Below are 19827 nucleotides of genomic sequence, written 5' to 3' on the forward strand. Positions count from 1 at the left end.
GACTGACTGTAGTACAATAGAATAATGCCTTAAAGTAAACATGTTTTAATGGAATAGTGAGCACTACAGAGTGTCTATTACTATCAATGTGCGGTATATTCCATTAGCATGTAGTACATAGAGTATTCAGACCCAGCCAGTGTCTCTGTTAATCCTCCACCTTTGTTCTGTGTGGAAGGAGGAACAGGAGAGAGAGATGGAAAGACGTGTAGGTGGACAAAGAGAAGAATTAAAAAGGAAGAGATGAGAGAGGGAGGAATTTGTCAAGATAGAGCTGTAGCTGTAAGCTGAGATGGATGGATGGGGTTTGGAGGGATGAATAAGAGATGGATGAATAGAATGAAGACAGCTCTAGCTGGAGATAGACAAGATGGCCGATGTCTCTTTCGCTTTGTCGAAGAAGATGGAGGATGAAGCCATCTCACTGGTTGTCTGCAGCTTGACCTGGGCAGGGCCTGGTGAACCCTGTGTTGTGGTTGGTTGGCAATCTTGGCAACAGCAGCAGCAGCAGTCCATGAAAGCCTGCCCGAGAGCCTTAAATGGAAGGACAGATAGGCAGTGTTATAAATTCTCTCCTACTATTGTCAGACAACTGAGAAACGATCACAATTTTCAACATTATCCCTATATTAGTATATACACTACCGTTCAAAAGTTTGGGATCACCCAAACAATTTTGTGTTTTCCATGAAAAGTCACACTTATTCACCACCATATGTTGTGAAATGAATAGAAAATAGAGTCAAGACATTGACAAGGTTAGAAATAATGATTTGTATTTGAAATAAGATTTTTTTTACATCAAACTTTGCTTTCGTCAAAGAATCCTCCATTTGCAGCAATTACAGCATTGCAGACCTTTGGCATTCTAGCTGTTAATTTGTTGTGGTAATCTGGAGAAATTGCACCCCACGCTTCCAGAAGCAGCTCCCACAAGTTGGATTGGTTGGATGGGCACTTCTTTGAGCAGATTGAGTTTCTGGAGCATCACATTTGTGGGGTCAATTAAACGCTCAAAATGGCCAGAAAAAGAGAACTTTCATCTGAAACTCGACAGTCTATTCTTGTTCTTAGAAATGAAGGCTATTCCATGCGAGAAATTGCTAAGAAATTGAAGATTTCCTACACCGGTGTGTACTACTCCCTTCAGAGGACAGCACAAACAGGCTCTAACAGGTACTATTTAATGAAGATGCCAGTTGGGGACCTGTGAGGCGTCTGTTTCTCAAACTAGAGACTCTAATGTACTTATCTTCTTGCTCAGTTGTGCAACGCGGCCTCCCACTTCTTTTTCTACTCTGGTTAGAGCCTGTTTGTGCTGTCCTCTGAAGGGAGTAGTACACACCGGTGTAGGAAATCTTCAATTTCTTAGCAATTTCTCGCATGGAATAGCCTTCATTTCTAAGAACAAGAATAGACTGTCGAGTTTCAGATGAAAGTTCTCTTTTTCTGGCCATTTTGAGCGTTTAATTGACCCCACAAATGTGATGCTCCAGAAACTCAATCTGCTCAAAGAAGTGCCCATCCAACCAATCCAACTTGTGGGAGCTGCTTCTGGAAGCGTGGGGTGCAATTTCTCCAGATTACCTCAACAAGTTAACAGCTAGAATGCCAAAGGTCTGCAATGCTGTAATTGCTGCAAATGGAGGATTCTTTGACGAAAGCAAAGTTTGATGTAAAAAAAATCTTATTTCAAATACAAATCATTATTTCTAACCTTGTCAATGTCTTGACTCTATTTTCTATTCATTTCACAACATATGGTGGTGAATAAGTGTGACTTTTCATGGAAAACACAAAATTGTTTGGGTGATCCCAAACTTTTGAACGGTAGTGTATGTTGAAGGGATAACACTCCATTAGCAGCCATAATACTGAGCAGCCTTCTGTGGGTCTTTTGTTTGAATAATGCTGAAATTCTTAAGTATTAGTTAATCTTTCCACTTTACTCAGTGTCTCCTGTTTGCCTGGACGAGTCCCAGTTGGTTCACCAGTATTCGGTATGAAGTGATGTGGAAACCGGCTGGTCGGTGGAGTAATGGCTGGGTTGTCGTGATTCTGTTTTCCAGCTTACCTCTTTTCTCTCTCCCCAGCTGTACTTGGCCAATAAGTTGTTTGCAGTCATGTGATTCCAACGATGCGTGAAATTCAGATGCAGGGCAGGAAGTGGGAAGCAGAATGGAAGAGAGGGGGGCAAACCCATACTGTGCTAGGTTAGACGATATTACAAGGGGAATGTATATATAAACAGAAAGTAAGATGTGTTGGACGTGATCCTTATGTTATGAAGAGGAGCGATTTTTCAACTGAATGAAAAGATTTGCCCGAGGCAGTAGATGTAAGTAACTACTTGTTCTCCAGACATCCTCCAACTCAAGAAAACAAAGCACACAAAAGGATGGAGGCATGCAACTTTTTTGTTCTTGGTACCAAGGTGCTCCACAGTAGCGGTCGTTTGGTCTTGGCCAGGGTGATTGGCTTGTCTTTTATGGTCCTGGGGTTTAACCTAGCAACAACGGGTAAATGCCGTGGCACCTGTCCATGCTTGCTTTTGTTGTTGTATAAGATGTACTGTGTACATGTAATTGTAGCCTACCCTACCCAACGAAGGGAAATGACAGCAACTGTCCGTTTCTAAAACACACTTCTGCAGATCCCAACACGGGGAAACTAGGATCAAACACGGCAACTATCGTTTCTAAGGTTTGTCTTAGACTAAGACAAACAACACAACGTGTAGTTGCATGTCATATCTTAAAATGTGCCATGTTATGGACCACCGGCTAGCTCCAGACACATAGCCACATGGGGCACGTTGCCTTTGACAAAGCGGTCACTGCATACAGAAGCCTTCTCTGACTCCGCTATACCAAGGCTTGCAAGCCGTTTTCTCCCGCCTTTTTTGGTCAATTTCTTGCATTTTTCCCCCCTCATGAACAACAACTTTTGGTACTCAATAAAAACTCCTTGTGGTTTCTCAGTTTGATCAATCTGAGCAACTATAAATGACGCCAAACATCGGCATTTCGAAAGTTTGTGATAGTGCTTCCTATTTAGAAAATCACTTCCTGCCCTCCATCTGTAGTTCGCGCCACAGCAACACGGTGATGTGACGTCATATGCAAACGATCTATTACCCCGCTCTTCCGAGGCGTCCTGGTCGCTGCTCCCTCCATCCCCTCTGCCGATCTGGGGAGGGCTGCAGACTACCACATGCCTCCTCCGATACATGTGGAGTCGCCAGCCGCTTCTTTTCACCCGACAGTGAGGAGTTTCACCACAGGGACGTAGCGCGTGGGGGGATCGCGCTATTGCCCTCAGTTCCCCCCCGAACAGGCGCCCCGACCGACCAGAGGAGGCTCTAGTGCAGCGACCAGGATACATACCCACATCCGGCTTCCCACTCGCAGACACGGCCAACTGTGTCTGTAGGGTTGGCCGACCAGTCCGGAGGTAACATGCAGATTCGAACCGGCGATCCCCGTGTTGGTAGGCAACGGAATAGACCGCTACGCTACCCGGACGCGCCCGTTTTCTATCTTACCTTACACAGACACAGCAGCAGCACTGGCGTCACCGATGACTTGAAGAACAGCAGGAAGTGATGCAACAGTACCAACATGGCCGCTGTGTCCTCAGAGACCGTGATGTGCGTGTATGCCAGCGTGATGTTGCACACATGCTCGGGTAGAGCACACACGCCATACACCACGGCCAGCGCTAGCACCGTGCAGCTCAGCTGGCGCTCCACCGCCTGGTGCTGCTCTCGCTTCTGATTGGAGGAGCGGTCGTCATGCCCACGCTGCTTGTGGGCGGAGCTGGAGTCATTGTTGACATTGCAGGTGGCAAGCTGGCAGAGGATGGTGAAGATGACGGGGAGGCAGAAGTAACAACCAAAACACCACCACATCCGACCCTGAAACAGACAGACCGGTACGCCTTTGAAGACCAGTTTCAATGAAAACTGACTTGTGTGCTTTGTCAGCTCATTTTTTCAGTCATATTATGCACCTATTCCCCAACTTTTGCCAAAAAAAAAAATCACAAATATTATTTTACTTTTTTCACATCAAATCTAATCACATTTCCGGTTTCCTTCACCGTCAATGCACAAAATACAATGAAATTGTGTTTACCATTCCTAATTGACGCATTAAAATAAATAGGAATAAACACTATATTATAACTTGAGCAATACTATATCGATAATCTAGACCAGTCATTTGGGTCAGGACCCAAAGCTGGGTCACAGGAGATTTGATTTGGGTCGCCAAATAAATTTGAAGAATTTCTTCGAGTCGTTTAATCAAGATTTTATATCTGCAGTACACGTTTGAGCCACATGAGGAAGCTCGCTGGTATTTCTACCACACTCATGGTTTCCGCCAGAAAGAGACGGAACGCTACACCCGATATGCGCGTTGTGCTCTGCTCTCGTACACCGGACTGGAATACAATAGTACAAAGCAAGCAGACCCACCTACCCCATTAGCAAGGTGTAAGCAAAATTCAGATGCACAATTGAATATTTGGAAAAGGCCTAAAAGACAATAACCAGGCTAAGTAAATAGTACATAACGAAGTGATGTTGACAGTTTGATAACAACAGCTGCACTTAAACACACGCCTACTTGTTCTGATAATAGGTACGAGTATTTCAAAAAACTTTCAACAAGAAGCAGGTTTTTGATACTACTGAATGTTCATATGCTTATGATAATTGTACTTATTGTGTCACGTGTCAGGAAAGAACCCAAAAGCAGACGGGACAACCAGGTAAGGGAAGAATCAAGTCTTTACTGAAGTGACCGATCTCGGGGGTAGAGCAGGAGTTGGCTCAGTGGCAGGTAGGCAGGCAGGCAGAAGTCCATGAATGGCGACGTTCCAGCGAAGACTGGTCCATAGTGGAGGAATTTTAAGGGTGAGGGCGACTGCTTGATGGCCAGCTGGCATGCCGGGGTGAAGGGGGGGGGTCAGCAGGTGTAGCAGGTGTCAGCTGGTGTAGCAGGTGTCGAGGGCGATCGCTTTGATGTCAAGGGCGAGAGGCTGTGACAGTACCCCCCCTCCGAGGGGCGCCACCGGGCGACCTACCAGACCCGTCAGGGTGCGTCCTGTGGAAGTCCCGGATGAGGTTCGCGTCCAGGACAAGGCGACGAGGGACCCAACACCTCTCCTCCGGGCCATATCCCTCCCAGTCCACGAGATACTGCAGGCCGCGACCGCGGCGACGAGAGTCCAGGAGACGACGAACGGTATAAGCCGGATGATCGTTGATCATACGAGGAGGTGGGGGCGGGGGGGCCGGAGGAACTAGAGGGCTGGTAGAGACAGGTTTGAGGCAGGACACATGGAAGGAAGGGTGAACCCGGATAGTGCGGGGCAGCTTCAGACGGACCACAGAGGGGTTAATGACTTCGACAATGGGAAAGGGACCAATATACCTGGGGGACCGTTTTTTAGCGTCCGATTTCAAGGGTAGATCCTTGGTAGAGAGCCATACCTGGTCACCGGGGGAGTAGTCCGGAGCAGGGGTGCGATGACGATCCGCCAAGTGCTGGTAACGGCCGGAGGCCCTGAGCAGTGCAGCACGGGCTCGCTGCCAGGTCCGACAGCACCGACGGACATGGGCCTGGACAGACGGAACCGGAATGTCTACCTCTTGAGAAGGAAAAAGGGGAGGCTGATAGACGTAAAGGCATTGAAAAGGGGACAACCCAGTAGCAGACGATGGCAAGGTGTTATGGGCATATTCTACCCAGGGAAGTTGTGAGGACCAAGAGGATGGGTTGGCAGACACCAGACAGCGGAGAACAGTCGCCAATGCCTGGTTGGCCCTCTCGGCCTGGCCGTTGGTCTGAGGATGGAACCCCGATGACAGGCTGACGGTGGCACCGATGGCAGAGCAGAAAGCCTTCCAGACAGCAGAAGTGAACTGGGGGCCACGGTCAGACCCTATATCACGGGGAAGACCGTGGACCCGGAAAACCTCCCTGACCAGCAGATCTGCAGTCTCTCGAGCCGAAGGCAGTTTAGACAAGGGCAAAAAATGAACAAATTTACTGAAGCGATCAACAACAGTCAGTACAATGGTGTTACCATCGGAGGCGGGCAGACCAGAGACGAAATCCAAGGACAGATGCGACCAGGGACGGTGTGGAACAAGCAGGGGGCGCAGCAGACCGGCACTGGCCCGAGTGGAGGGCTTATTCTGGGCACAAACAGGACAGGCAGAAACAAAAGACCCAGTATCCTCCGTCATGGAAGGCCACCAGAACCGCCTACAGAGGAAGGCTAGGGTACGGGTTACTCCAGGATGGCAGGTAAGTTTGGAAGAGTGAGCCCACTGCAACACACTAGATTTAACTGCGTCTGGAACAAACATGCGCCCTGGGGACCGTTACCTGGGTCAGGCTGAGTCTGTTGTGCTGCCATGACCTCCCTTTCAATGTTCTAGGTGACAGCCGCAGCCGCAACCACACAGGTAGAGGGAACGATGGTGTCAGGTTGGAGCTTGGGCTCAGACTCCTCCCCATGCACACGAGACAGAGCATCGGGCTTGGCATTCCTGGAGCCAGGTCTGTACGTCAAAGAAAAATTAAAACGACCAAAAAAGAGCGCCCACCTGGCTTGGCGCGCGGTGAGTCGCTTTGCTGACTGGATGTATTCCAGGTTCTTATGGTCAGTCCACACTATAAAAGGAAGCTCAGACCCCTCCAGAAAATGTCGCCATTCCTCCAGTGCCAATTTCACCGCCAGGAGCTCACGATTCCCCACATCATAGTTCCTTTCAGCTGGGGAGAGACGGCGAGACAGGAAGGCACAGGGGTGTGTCTTGCCATCCTCACTGGAGCGCTGAGAAAGGACCGCCCCCACCCCAATCTCAGAGGCGTCCACTTCTACAACGAACTGCTTGGTTGGGTCTGGCTGGATGAGGATAGGAGCTGTGGTGAAGCGGTGCTTGAGGGCTTGGAAAGCTGCCTCTGCTACAGGGGTCCACAGGAACTGTCTGGAGGTGGAGGTAAGAGCGGTTAGTGGGGCCACAACGCGGCTGTAATTGCGGATGAACCGTCTGTAGAAGTTGGCAAAACCGAGGAACCTCTGAAGCTGCTTACGGCTGGTCGGGCTTGGCCACCCAAGAACCGCTCTGACCTTGGCGGGGTCCATTCTCACCTGGCCATCGGCCACGATGTAGCCCAGGAAGGTGACTGAAGGGGCATGGAATTCGCACTTCTCTGCTTTTACGAAAAGGCGGTTCTCCAGTAGCCGTTGAAGGACTTGGCGGACGTGCATGACATGCTCTGACAGGTCTCTGGAAAAAATCAGGATATCATCCAGGTAAACAAAAACGAAACGATCCAACATGTCACGTAGGACGTCATTGACCAGACTCTGGAAGACCGCTGGGGCATTAGTGAGACCAAATGGTATCCCAAGATATTCAAAATGCCCCGGGGGGGTGTTGAAGGCAGTCTTCCATTCATCTCCGTCTCGAACCCGGACCAGGTGGTAAGCATTGCGGAGGTCTAGTTCAGTGAACACTGTGGCTCCCTGGAGAGAATCAAAAGCAGAAGTCATGAGGGCCCAGAGGGTACTTATTCTTGACTGTGATGTTATTGAGGCCTCTATAGTCAATACACGGCCGGAGGGTTTTGTCCTTCTTGGCCACAAAGAAGAACCCCGCACCAAGGGGTGACGATGACGGGCGAATAAGACCAGCCGCCAAGGAGTCCTTGATGTACCTCTCCATGGACTCCCGCTCAGGCTTGGAGAGGCTATATAGACGACTGCTGGGGAGGGGAGCGCCCGGCAGCAGGTCAATAGCGCAATCATAGGGGCGATGAGGAGGCAGGGAGAGAGCTTGCTGCTTGTTGAACACGGCTTGGAGGTCATGGTACTCTGGAGGCACCAGTGACAGGTCAGAGGTCTCAGAGCTTGACACCTGACAGGGGACAGACTGAGGCAGAGCAGACTGGAGGCATATGGCATGACAGACGGGACTCCAACTGGAAATTCTGGCCGATGACCAATCAATATGGGGACTATGCTTAACCAGCCAGGGATGACCAAGTATAATGGGAACAAACGGAGAATTGATAACGAAAAAACTTAGCTCTTCTTGATGGTTTCCCGACAACAGGAGGCGCACAGGCTCGGTCTTAGAGGTTATCCGGGCCAGGAGACGTCCATCCAGGGCATTAGCTTCAAGAGGCTGGTCCAGACTCACAGTGGCAAGACCTAACTGCTTCACAACACTTGCATCCAAAAAGCTTTCATCAGCTCCAGAGTCAATTAAAGCCAAAAGTTTAGTGGACTGACCTTTAAAACTGATGGTAGCTTGCAACCGGGTACGTGGACGAGGAGACAGAGGGATGACAGTTGGGCTCACGAGGATCCTTCCCCTCCCTCGTGAGCCTGCTAGTTTGACGGACGGCGAGGGCAGGAGGCGAGAAAGTGACCAGGCTGACCACAATACAAGCAGCTGTTCTCGGTGATGCGGCGTTGACGCTCCTCCGGGTTGAGCCGGAAGCGGCTGAGTTGCATCGGCTCCGAAGCTGGGGAGGAGTCACGCCTCGGGCTTTCTCGGAGGACGTCAGCCTCAGTCGAGCGAGCTCGGCCCCCAGCGTTTGGGGGTGTGGCCCGTGGAAAGTTGTTGTGACCAGGAAAGCGGCGCGTCCTCTCTCTCCTCCGCTCCCGGAGACGGTTGTCCACACGAATGGCCAGGGTAACCAATTCCTCCAACCCTCCAGGCTCGGGGTAGGAAACCAATTCGTCTTTTATGAATTCGCTTAGACCGTTGGAAAACCCGGCCTGGAGGGACTCGTTGTTCCATCCGCTCTCCGCTGATAGCGTACAGAACTCAACTGAGTAGTCAGCGATGCTGCGGGAACCCTGGCGGAGCGAGATCAGTCTTTTAGACGCGTCCTTTCCCCGCACGGGATGATCAAAAACCTGGCGAAAAGCAGTGGTGAACTCAGCGTAGGATGAGGAAGTGGAGGCCCGCATCTCCCACACCGCCTAGCCCAATCCAGAGCGCTTCCCCGGAGAAGATCCATGATGTAAGCGACTTTGGCTCCATCCGTGGAATATGACTGGGGCTGCTGGTTAAACACTATCTCACACTGCATCAAAAAGGGGCGACAAAGTCCAAAATCTCCATCACACTTATCAGGCGGGGCAACCCATGGTTCCTTAGCCGAAGTTGATGGCACTGGGGGTGGCGGAACTGGAGGGGCGGGTCCCGGGCTAGCGGAGGCTCTAAGTTGGGTCTGGATTTCGGAGATCTTTGAGCCGAGCTCACGGAGGGCGTCAGCCATCTCCTGTAGCACCTGGCTGTGCTGACCGAGGACCGATTCCTGGTTGGCTACAGCCTGGCAGACCGTGGCCAGGTCTGTGGTGGAATGGTCTGCTGGGTCCATACTGGTTGGAACGTACTGTCACGTGTCAGGAAAGAACCCAAAAGTAGACGGGACAACCAGGTAAGGGAAGAATCAAGTCTTTATTGAAGTGACCGATCTCGGGGGTAGAGCAGGAGTTGGCTCAGTGGCAGGTAGGCAGGCAGGCAGAAGTCCATGAATGGCGACATTCCAGCGAAGACTGGTCCATAGTGGAGGCCTTTTAAGGGTGAGGGCGACTGCTTGATGGCCAGCTGGCGTGAAGGGGGGGTCAGCAGGTGTCAGCTGGTGTAGCAGGTGTCAGCTGGTGTAGCAGGTGTCAAGGGCGATCGCTTTGATGTCAAGGGTGAGAGGCTGTGACATATTGAATCTAATTTGAAAGGCTAGCATACAGTGTTTGTTTTACTGATAAGAGGAAAAAACAACAGCCTGTTACATCTGCCTAAATGCACTTATTTTGGCTCATGTATAAACTATTAAAAATGTTTATATTGTTTTACTGATGAGAGAGAGAAAAAATAGATAGCCTGTTCTTTTGTTACTTACTTACTTACATACTGGACACACACGGGGGACATACTGGACACACACGGGGGACATACTGGACACACACGGGGGTCTAACAGAGGAACATTCAACAAGGGGTGTGTCTACTGCTCACATGGGCAGCTTCAGAAACAACCCTCTGAAGAATTCACATCTTATATTTGGTCAGAAACATTCATTATTCAAGCAGCTGGAACATCCTGTGGAAGAACACAACATATTCAGCCAGCAGTACAATGTGTAACCTGCGTCTAACTGACCCATGTTTTATCATCTGCACACACACACACACACACACACACACACACACACACACACACACACACACACACACACACACACACACACACGTCCACACTGAATAACAGCAATGAGCTGAGCAGCAGCTGCACACATGGATATAAACACCTATTTTGTAACTATAAATTATACATACATACACACACACACACACACATACATACATACATACCTGCCAACACCCCTGATTCTAGCAGGAGTCTCCCTGTTTTTAACCATTTCTCTAATTTCTCCCGCTAATCTCCCGATTTCATAGTGATACAAATCAAATGGGTGTTTCTCAGTTTCTGTGGGGGATATGTGTCGTGGTACCTGGCAACCCTACCCAGGGGCAGAGGTGAGCATGCGCAAACGGGCCTGCCTGATGTTCAAGTCCTCAGTTTGCCGCTGAAAATGCTTGAAACTAAAAAGAAGAAATACACTTCTAAATGTCAGTCCACTTGGACAGAGACCTTCCCCTTTCTAACAGCGAGCCGCACCAGCAAACACCATGCGCACACCTGCCAACACTCCCCATTCTATTGATCTGTGACGTAGGGTTATATGGGGTGTGGAGGGTGGGCCATTTACCGATACCCCTCCCTCTTTTCCACAGCCTAATGTTGGCAGGTATGTATACATAGAGTGTGTGTGTGTGTGTATTGTAACGATCACGGATGAATAGGCTCGGTAGCCCTTGGCTAACGGGTCGGACCCTTTAGTCGACTGGTTAATGTTGTCGCCCGCGGTGCAGGAGATACGGGTTCGCGTCCCGGCTGTGGCGGTTCCCGTGGCTGCCCCCCGAATTCGCCACATTGGTGTCAGAAGTGGGATGGTGAGATCGTGAAGGACCGTGAGGCCATCCAAAGCGTTTCCCGAAGGACGGGGGTAGTGTAACGTACAAGAATAAGTAAACACGTTAGCGACTTCGGGGGGGAGGGGGCACTCGGGAACCGCCACAGCCGGGACGCAAACCCGGTTTCCCGTACGACGGGGGACAACGTTAACCAGTCGACTAAAGGGTCCCACCCGTTAGCCAAGGGCTACCGAGCCTAGTCATCCGTGATCGTGACATTGCCCCTTCCTTCGAGATTCGCGTCCCCGTGAATCGCCACAGCCAGGACGCAAACCTGGGGCTCCCGTACCGCAAGCAACAACATTAACCACTCGATTAAAGGGTCCGACCCGTTATCCAAGGGCTAGCGAGCCTATTTATCTGTGTACGTTACACTATCCCCCTCCTTTGAGAAGCGCATCTGATGGAGTGGACCGCCACAGCCGGGACGCGAACCCATTACTTAACGTAGTCACCAAGGGCGACTACGTTAACCTGTCGACTAAAGGGTCTGACCCGTTAGCGGGAAGCCCATCCGCTGGAGGGGACCGATCCCACTTCTGACACCAATGTAGCGAATTCGGGGGGCAGTTCGGGAATCGCCGCAGCCGGGACACAAACCCGGATTTCCCGCACTGCGGGCGACAACGTTAACCAGTCGACTAAACTTGGTATATATCCGTGAAGACGTTTCGCCTCTCATCCAAGACGCTTCATCAGTTCGTGCCTTTCTGACTAGACCAAGCTAGTCTGACTGGCTGGTGATGAAACTCAGATATTTATCCTCATTGGAGTCGTTATCAGAGCTATTGCTGTCCATGGCTCTTTGTGTTCCGATGTTTAGCAACGCCCGTTGTTATCAGAGGTATTGATGTACATGGCTCTTTGTGATCCGATGTTAAGCAGGGACGGTCGTTGGGGGTGTTAGTTTCGACTTCGTTAGTGCTCCATTCAGTGGTCATGAGAGTCGTTGGAGCCGTTAGTGAGCGACTGTTGTTCTTGGAGGCTAGGCTTCTTGAGTCTCCTGGGTAGAGATGAAAGGACGGCATTGTAAGTGGGAGATAGGTGGTGTCGCAGACCTCCTCCTCTGTTGAGGGATGGTTTTTCCAGTTTCGCATAGATGGCTTCCTTCACCCCTCTTTCAAACCATTTATCTTCCCTGTCCAAAATGTGTACGTTGCTGTCCTCGAAGGAGTGTGTCTTCTCCTTTAGGTGTAGATAGACTGCTGAGTCTTGTCCTGAGGAGTTTGGCCTTCTGTGTTGGGCCATCCGTTTGTGTAGTGGTTGTTTGGTTTCTCCTATGTATAGGTCAGTACAATCCTCATTGCATTGTACAGCATACACCACATTGCTTTTCCGGGTGTGTGGTACACGGTCTTTGGGATGAACCAGTCTTTGTCGGAGTGTGTTGCTGGGTTTGAAGTACACCGGGATGCGGTGTTTGTTAAAAATTCTGCTGAGTTTCTCGGAGACCCCAGAAACATACGGGATGACTATGTTATTCCTTCTGTTCCTTTTCTCCTTGTCGCTCACCCGGTTGGTCTTTTTGGAACGTGTTGCAGTTTTCACAAAGGTCCAACTGGGGTAGCCGCAGGTTTTTAAAGCTCCCCTCAGGTGTTTGTGTTATTCTCGTTGGGCCTGATTGCTGCTGGGCACATTGTCAGCTCTGTGTTGCAGAGTTCTGATGACGCCCAGTTTGTGTTCCAGCGGGTGGTGTGAGTTGAAAAGTAGATATTGGTCTGTGTGTGTAGGTTTCCTGTAAACCCCAATGTGGAGGCTCCTGTCTACCCCAATGTGGACATCACAGTCCAAGAAGGGCAAACTGTTGTTCTTTACGTCTTCCCTTGTGAACTTAATGTTCTTGTCCACTGAGTTGATGTGTTTGGTAAACGCTTGCACCTCTTGTGTTTGGATTGTGACCCATGTGTCATCCACATATCTGAACCAGTGGCTCAGAGGTGTTCCTCTGAAGGAGTTCAGGGCCCTGTGTTCTACCTCTTCCATATATAAGTTGGCCACAATGGGCGATACTGGTGAGCCCATTACACAGCCGTGTTTCTGTCTGTAAAACTGACCCCTGAATTGGAAATATGTAGTGTTCAGGCAAAGGTCCAGTAGTTGGCAAATCTGGTCTGGGCTGAGGTTGGTCCTATCGTGGAGGGTGTCATCCCGTAGCAAACGTTGCCTCACAGTTTCCAAAGCCTCCATGGTTGGGATGCAGGTGAATAACGAAGTCACGTCATAGGATACCATGATTTCATTCGGTTCCAGTTTTACGCCTTGGACCTTGTTCACAAAGTCAATGGAGTTTTGGATATGGTGAGGTGTTTCGCCCACTAAAGGGGTCAAGATGTTGGATATGTTTGGCAATGTTGTACATAACCGAGTTTATGCTGCTGACGATGGGCCTGAGGGGGGGTTCCACCTTTATGGATCTTAGGGAGTCCATATATGCATGGAATGTTATCTTGTGGGTAGAGACGGTGGTATTGTATCTGATCAATGGTTCCTCCTTTCTGTAGTTTCTGTAGGTACTCTATTATTCTCCTCTTGTAACCACCAGTAGGATCGTGTCTCAGAGGTTCATAGGTGTCGGTGTCGCTGAGTAATGACGTGATCTTGGCGTGGCAGTCTGTTGTGCTGAGGATAACTGTGCATCTCCCCTTATCTGCTGGAAGGATAGTGATGTTTTCATCCTTGCTCAGGGCTGTTACGGCTTTCCTTTCCTCCATGGTTAGGTTGGAAGGAGGTCAACTATAGGTAGTTGGTTGGGTGTCATGGCGAAGTTCAGTCCTTTGGCTAAGACCTCCTTCTCTGATTGGGTAAGTACCTTGTCCGACAGATTCTTGATCCATCTGTTCTGTGTTCCGTTTTGTGTGGGATGTTCTGTCTTTTGTCTCCAGGTAAGTATATCTGCTTGGCTAGTGTTGTTGGTTCGTCGCTGTAAGTTTTGAAACTTCCTTGTCTGCCTTTCTTTGGTTTTGTGGTGTTGAGATAGTTGGGCTTTCTTGGTGAAATCAGTGATCCTCTCCAAGACTGCACCAGGCAAGCGGGATTTTAGTTGCTGGAGTAGTTGGTCAGATTTCTCAATTTTTTTGGATAACCATGACCTGGATGAATGAAAACATTCACAGACAGTCGACTAAAGGGTCCGATCCGTTAGCCACCGAGCCTATTCATCCGTGATCGTTACTATATATATATATATATATATATATATATATATATATAGTACTGTCTCATAAAGATTTTACTTGACTAACTGGATTATTTTGCTCCTTGTTTGTTGAGCACTTTCCCTACTGTAGAGTGTTTCTTTTCACAAATATATATATATATACACACACACACACACACATACACACACAGTGGAAGGATGGTGTTTAGGTGTGTTTAGAAAAGGAGAGGACTTTGTGTGTGTGTGTTTGTGTAAGTAGAGATTTGTGTGGTTGTGTTTTTAGAGGACTGTTGTGTGTGTTTGTGAGTGCATTCATACGTATGTGTGCATTGAGAAGAACGTATGTGTGTGTGTGTGTGTGTGTGTGTGTGTGTGTGTGTGTGTGTGTGTGTGTGTGTGTGTTACCTGGTAGTATCTGAGTAGTAAGGAGTGCAGGGAGTCGGGGAGGTGCAGGGAGAGGGGGGAGGAGGGGGTAATGGTGCATGAATCCACCAGTTGCCCTGTGGCGGGAGACACGGCCTGGCTGAGCTGCCACAGAAACACCTCTGGACTGGACAGAACCAGAGAGGCCAGCCAGACCAGCAGCAGCTTCAGCAACACTGAGCGGCAGCGTTCCACCCGCCGTGCCTTCGGCTGGGAAGAACTGGTAGCCGCATGGAACCGGTCAATACCCAGAGCACAGAGAGAGAATGAGGTGATACCCAGTGATGTCATCTAGAGCGATAGACACACACACACACACACACACACACACACACACACACACACACACACACACACACACACACACGCGCACACACACACACACACACACACACAATACATTAGGTTAAATCAAGCTATCTGCCCATTACACTCTAAAAATGAATTGTTGGATTTATTTAAAAATGTTGTCAAGGGGTTCCATGCAACACGTAACATAAACACGTAACATGCAACATTCATGTTGTTCCCAGATGAACTCGTTCAACTTTCTGTGATTTTCTTACCTGGATTATTGAGCATGCATAAAGACATTCCATGCAACAGTTTTAACTGACTTCTAATCTCTTAAGTATTAATATATAACTATATAGAAATTAGCCCCAGAAAAGTTGAATCAGTTCATCTGGACACAAGGTTTAGTCACTCATCTAAGTGACTTCGTCAGTCTCATCTGACTGCAGGTATCCCCAACCTAATAAACAGTATAATTGTAAAATGGCCGAAACTAACGGGGGTTTCATATGCAAATCCTGTGACCATTAATTAGAGTTAAAATGTCCATGTGTACTATTCACAGAGGATTGGGGAATAGCTGCAATCACAGTGCTGTAAGATTGTCACAGATGTACTCCTAGCCCCCCTCCTTGATTCAGGGGTGGTTGTTCCATCTTAACATAGATGGCCTCTTTGACTCTGTTCAAACCAGTGTTCCTCTCTATCAAGGATGTGCACGTCCTCATCCTTGAAAGAGTGGCCGCTGGCCTAAAAGTGGATGTAGATCAAGGAGTCCTAGCTTGACGAGGTAGCTCTTTTATGTTGTGCCATCCACTCGACAGAGTGTGTTTGGTTTCCCCAATGCACAAGTCACAGCAATTCTCCCAGCACTTAACAGTGTACACTGTATTGCTCTGTTTGTGCCTGGGAACTAAATCCTTGGAGTGGACCAGTTTCTGAGGCAACATGATTTGGGCTTTGAAAGCAACTGAGGTGCAGTGTTTGGAAAATACGTGTCTCAACTGTTCTCAACTAACCCAGCCACTGAGGATGCACAAGCCAGTGCATTGTTAGTGCCGGTTCCAAGCCCAGATAAATTGGGAGGGTTGCGTCAGGAAGGGCATCTGGTGTAAAATCTTTACCAAATCAGATATGCAGATCATAAATAAGATTTCCAGACCGGATCGGCCGAGGCTTGGGTTACCAACGACCATCACCGGTACTGTTAACCAGCAGGGTGCCGGTGGAAACTATGCTACTGTTGGGCGAAGGAGAAGGAGAGGGGGAAGGCATGTCCAGAGGCAGCGAATGAGAAGGAAGTGTAGGAGTGTGGAGGTGAGAGTCGGAACTTTAAATATTGGCACTATGACTGAGCGAGGGAGCTGATATGATGGAAAGAAGAAAGATAGGTATACTGTGTATGCAATAGACCAGATGGAAGGGGAGTAAGGCCAGGAGTACTGGAGGTGGGTTCAAACTCTTTTACCATGGTGCAAATGGGAGGAGAAATGGGGTAGGGGTAATTCTGAAGGCAGTGTATGTCAAGAGTGTGCTGAAGGTGAAGAGAGTGTCAGACAGAGTGATGAGTATGAAGCTGGAAATTGAATGTGTATTGCTGAATTTTATCAGCACCTATGCCCCGCAAGTTGGATGTGAGATGGAAGAGAAAGAAGAATTCTGGAGTGAGTTGGATGACGTGGCGGAGAGGGTACGGAAGGGGAGATTGGTGATTGGAGCGGACTTCAATGTACATGTTGGTGAAGGGAACAGATGTGATGAGGAGGTGGTGGGTAGGTATGGTATCAATGAGAGAAATGTGGAAGGACAGATGGTGGTGGATTTTGCGAAAAGGAAATGGCTGTGGTGAATACATATTTCAAGAAGAGGGAGGAACACAGGGTGAAGTATAAGAGTGGAGGAAAGTGCACACAGGTGGACTATATCTTATGTAGAAGGTGCGATCTAAAAGAGATTGGAGACTGCAAGGTGGTGACAGGGGAGAACGTAGCTAGGCAGCATTGCATGGTGGTCTCTATGATGACTTTGGAGACCAAGAAGAGGAAGCGAGTGAAGGCAGAGCCAAGGATCAAATGGTAGAAGATGAAGAAGGAAGACTGTTGTGTGGAGGTCATGGAGGAGTTAAGACAGGCACTGGGTGGTAGTGAAGACTTGCCGGATGGCTGGGCAGGCACTGCAGAAATAGTGAGGGAGACAGCTAGGAAGGTATTTGGTGTGTCATCAGGACAGAGGAAGGAAGACAAGGAGACTTGGTGGTGGAATGAGGAGGTCCAGCAACTTATACAGAAAAAGAGGTTTGCAAAGAAGAAGTGGGATAGTCAGAGAGATGAAGAAAGTAGACCAGAGTACAAGGATATGCAGCATAAAGCAAAGAGAGATGTGGCAAAGGAAAAGGAAAAGGCGTATGGTGAGATGTATGACAGGTTAGACACTAAGGAAGGAGAAAGGGACTTGTACCGATTGGCTAAACGGACCGAGATGGAAAGGATAAGCAGCAGGTTAAGGCAATCAAGGATAGAGATGGAAATGTGCTGACAAGCGAGGAGAGTTTGCTGAGAAGGCGGAAGGAGTACTTTGACAGAATGATGAATGAAGAAAATGAGAGAAAGAGAGAGAAGGTTGGATGATGTGGGGGTAGTGAATCAGGAAGTGTGGTGGATTAGCAAAGAGGACGTGAGGGCAGCTATGAAGAGGATCAAGAGTGGAAAGGCAGTTGGTCCTGATGACATACCTGTGGAGGCATGAAGATGTTTAGGAGAGACGCAGTAGAATTTTTCAACTCGATTGTTTAACACAATCTTGGAAAGTGAGAGGATGCCTGAGGAGTGGAGAAGAAGCACACTGGTACCGATTTTCAAGAACAAGGGCGATGTGCAGAACTGTAGCAACTACAGAGGTATAAAGTTGATCAGCCACAGCATGAAGAGATGGGAAAGAGTAATCGAAGCTAGGTTAAGAGGAGAGGTGCCGATTAGCGAGCAGCAGTATGGTTTCGTGCCATGAAAGAGCACCACAGATGTGATGTTTGCTTTGAGAATGTTGATGGAGAAGTATAGAGAAGGCCAGAAGGAGTTGCATTGTGTCTTTGTAGATTTAGAGAAAGCATACAACAGGGTGCCGAGAGAGGATGTGTGGTATTGTATGAGGAAGTCGGGAGATGCAGAGAAGTATGTAGGAGTGGTGCAGGATATGTATGAGGGAAGTGTGACAATGGTGAGGTGTGTGGTTGAAATGACAGATGGGTTCAAGGTGGAGGTGGGATTACAATCAAGGATCGGCTCTGAGCCCTTTCTTGTTTGCAGTGATGATGGACAGGTTGACGGACGAGATCAGACAGGAATGTCCGTGAACAATGATGTTTGCAGATGACATTGTGATCTGTAGCGAGAGTAGGGTGCAGGTGGAGGAGAGCCTGTAGAGGTGGAGGTATGCACTGGAGAGAAGAGGAATGAAAGTCAGTTGGAGAAAAACAGAATACCTATGTGTGAATGAGAGGGAGGACAGTGGAATGGTGATGCAAGGAGTAGAGGCGACAAAGGCATACAAGTTTAAATACTTAGGGTCAACTGTCCAAAGTAACGGGAAGTGCAGGAGAGAGGTGAAGAAGAGAGTGCAGACAGGGTGGAGTGAGTGGAGAAGAGTGTCAGGAGTGATTTGTGACAGAAGGGTACCAGCAAGAGTTGGAGAGAAGGTCTACAAGATGGTTGTGAGACCAGCTATGTTATATGGTTTGGAGACAGTGGCACTGACGAAAAGACAAGAGGCAGAGCTGGATGTACCTAGGTGAGGCTGTTCCAGTATTAGGAGTTGTGGACGGGACAGTGGAACATAACAAACAGAAAATTATTCTTCAACTCTACATTAAAGGAAACCGCCCAGCCCTGCTAAGCTGCAGATGGCTGGAAAAGCTCAGACTGAACTGGCAGGATGTGTTCCTGGTTAATGACAGAGACACAGGCCACCTACAGGAGATCTTGGAGAAGCACGCCAAGGTTTTTGATGACGAACTCGGCAGCATGAGACATTGCAATTAAGCTGACAGTCAGTCCAGGAAGCACAGCAAAGTGTCTAAAAGCTAGACCTTTCCAGTATGCCATCAGACCCAAAGTAGAGGCAGAATTAGACAGATTAGTGAAGAGAGTACTGGAACCAGTGAGACCAAGTGAATCGGCTACACCAATTGTGCCAGTCATGAAAAAAGACGGGTCTCTAAGGATCTGTGGTGATTTTAAAGTCACTGTGAACCCTGTCTTGACTGCAGAACAGTATTCTTTAACCTTCATCAATGACCTCTTTTCAGGTTTGGCTGGAGGAGAGAAGTTTAGTAAGATAGACTTATGTCAGGCATCTGCAGATGCATGTGACTCCAGAGTCACAGGAACTGTTGACCATAGAGACTCACAAAGGGCTGTACAGGTATCATAGGCTCCTTTTTTGGGATTACTTCTGCTCCTGCACTATTCCAAAGAGCAATGGACCAAATTCTGAGTGGGCTACCAGGGATCCAATGCTATCTGGATGGCCTCCTTATCACAGGTCCAGATGAGCAGTCACACTTAAGGAACCTGGATGCAACAATACAAAGACTGGAGGATTATGGTCTGAGATTAAGAGAGAATAAATGTGAGTTTTTCAGATCTTCTGTTGCGTACATGGGCCACGTAATTGACAGTAAAGGACTCCACAAAGCACCGTCAAAGGTGAAGGCTATTGAGGATGCACCATCCCCGAAGAATGTGAGTCAACTGAGATCCTTCCTTGGCCTGCTGACATACTATGCAAAGTTAATGCTTAACCTAGCCAATAAGCTGAAGCCACTGCATGAGCTTTTAAACAAAAGCAAGAAATTGGAAGTGGACAGACAAATGTGAGGCAGCTTT

The 19827-nt window shown here is 48.7% G+C and overlaps 1 protein-coding gene across 1 annotated transcript in view; it reads right to left on the bottom strand.

Moving 5' to 3' along the window:
- Positions 1-351: 351 nt before the first annotated feature.
- The window catches only part of LOC130107653 (G-protein coupled receptor 37-like 1), a 40262-nt gene continuing 20786 nt past the window's right edge, over positions 352-19827 (bottom strand). The window contains exons 3-5 of the mRNA XM_056274356.1: positions 14636-14944; positions 3545-3916; positions 352-534 (exon numbers count right to left, since the gene is read on the bottom strand). Coding sequence (XP_056130331.1) covers positions 352-534; positions 3545-3916; positions 14636-14944 — 864 coding nt within the window. The remainder of the gene's footprint in view (positions 535-3544; positions 3917-14635; positions 14945-19827) is intronic.

This window comes from Lampris incognitus, chromosome 2, assembly GCF_029633865.1.
Source record: "Lampris incognitus isolate fLamInc1 chromosome 2, fLamInc1.hap2, whole genome shotgun sequence".
NCBI classification, from domain to species: Eukaryota; Metazoa; Chordata; class Actinopteri; order Lampriformes; family Lampridae; genus Lampris; species Lampris incognitus.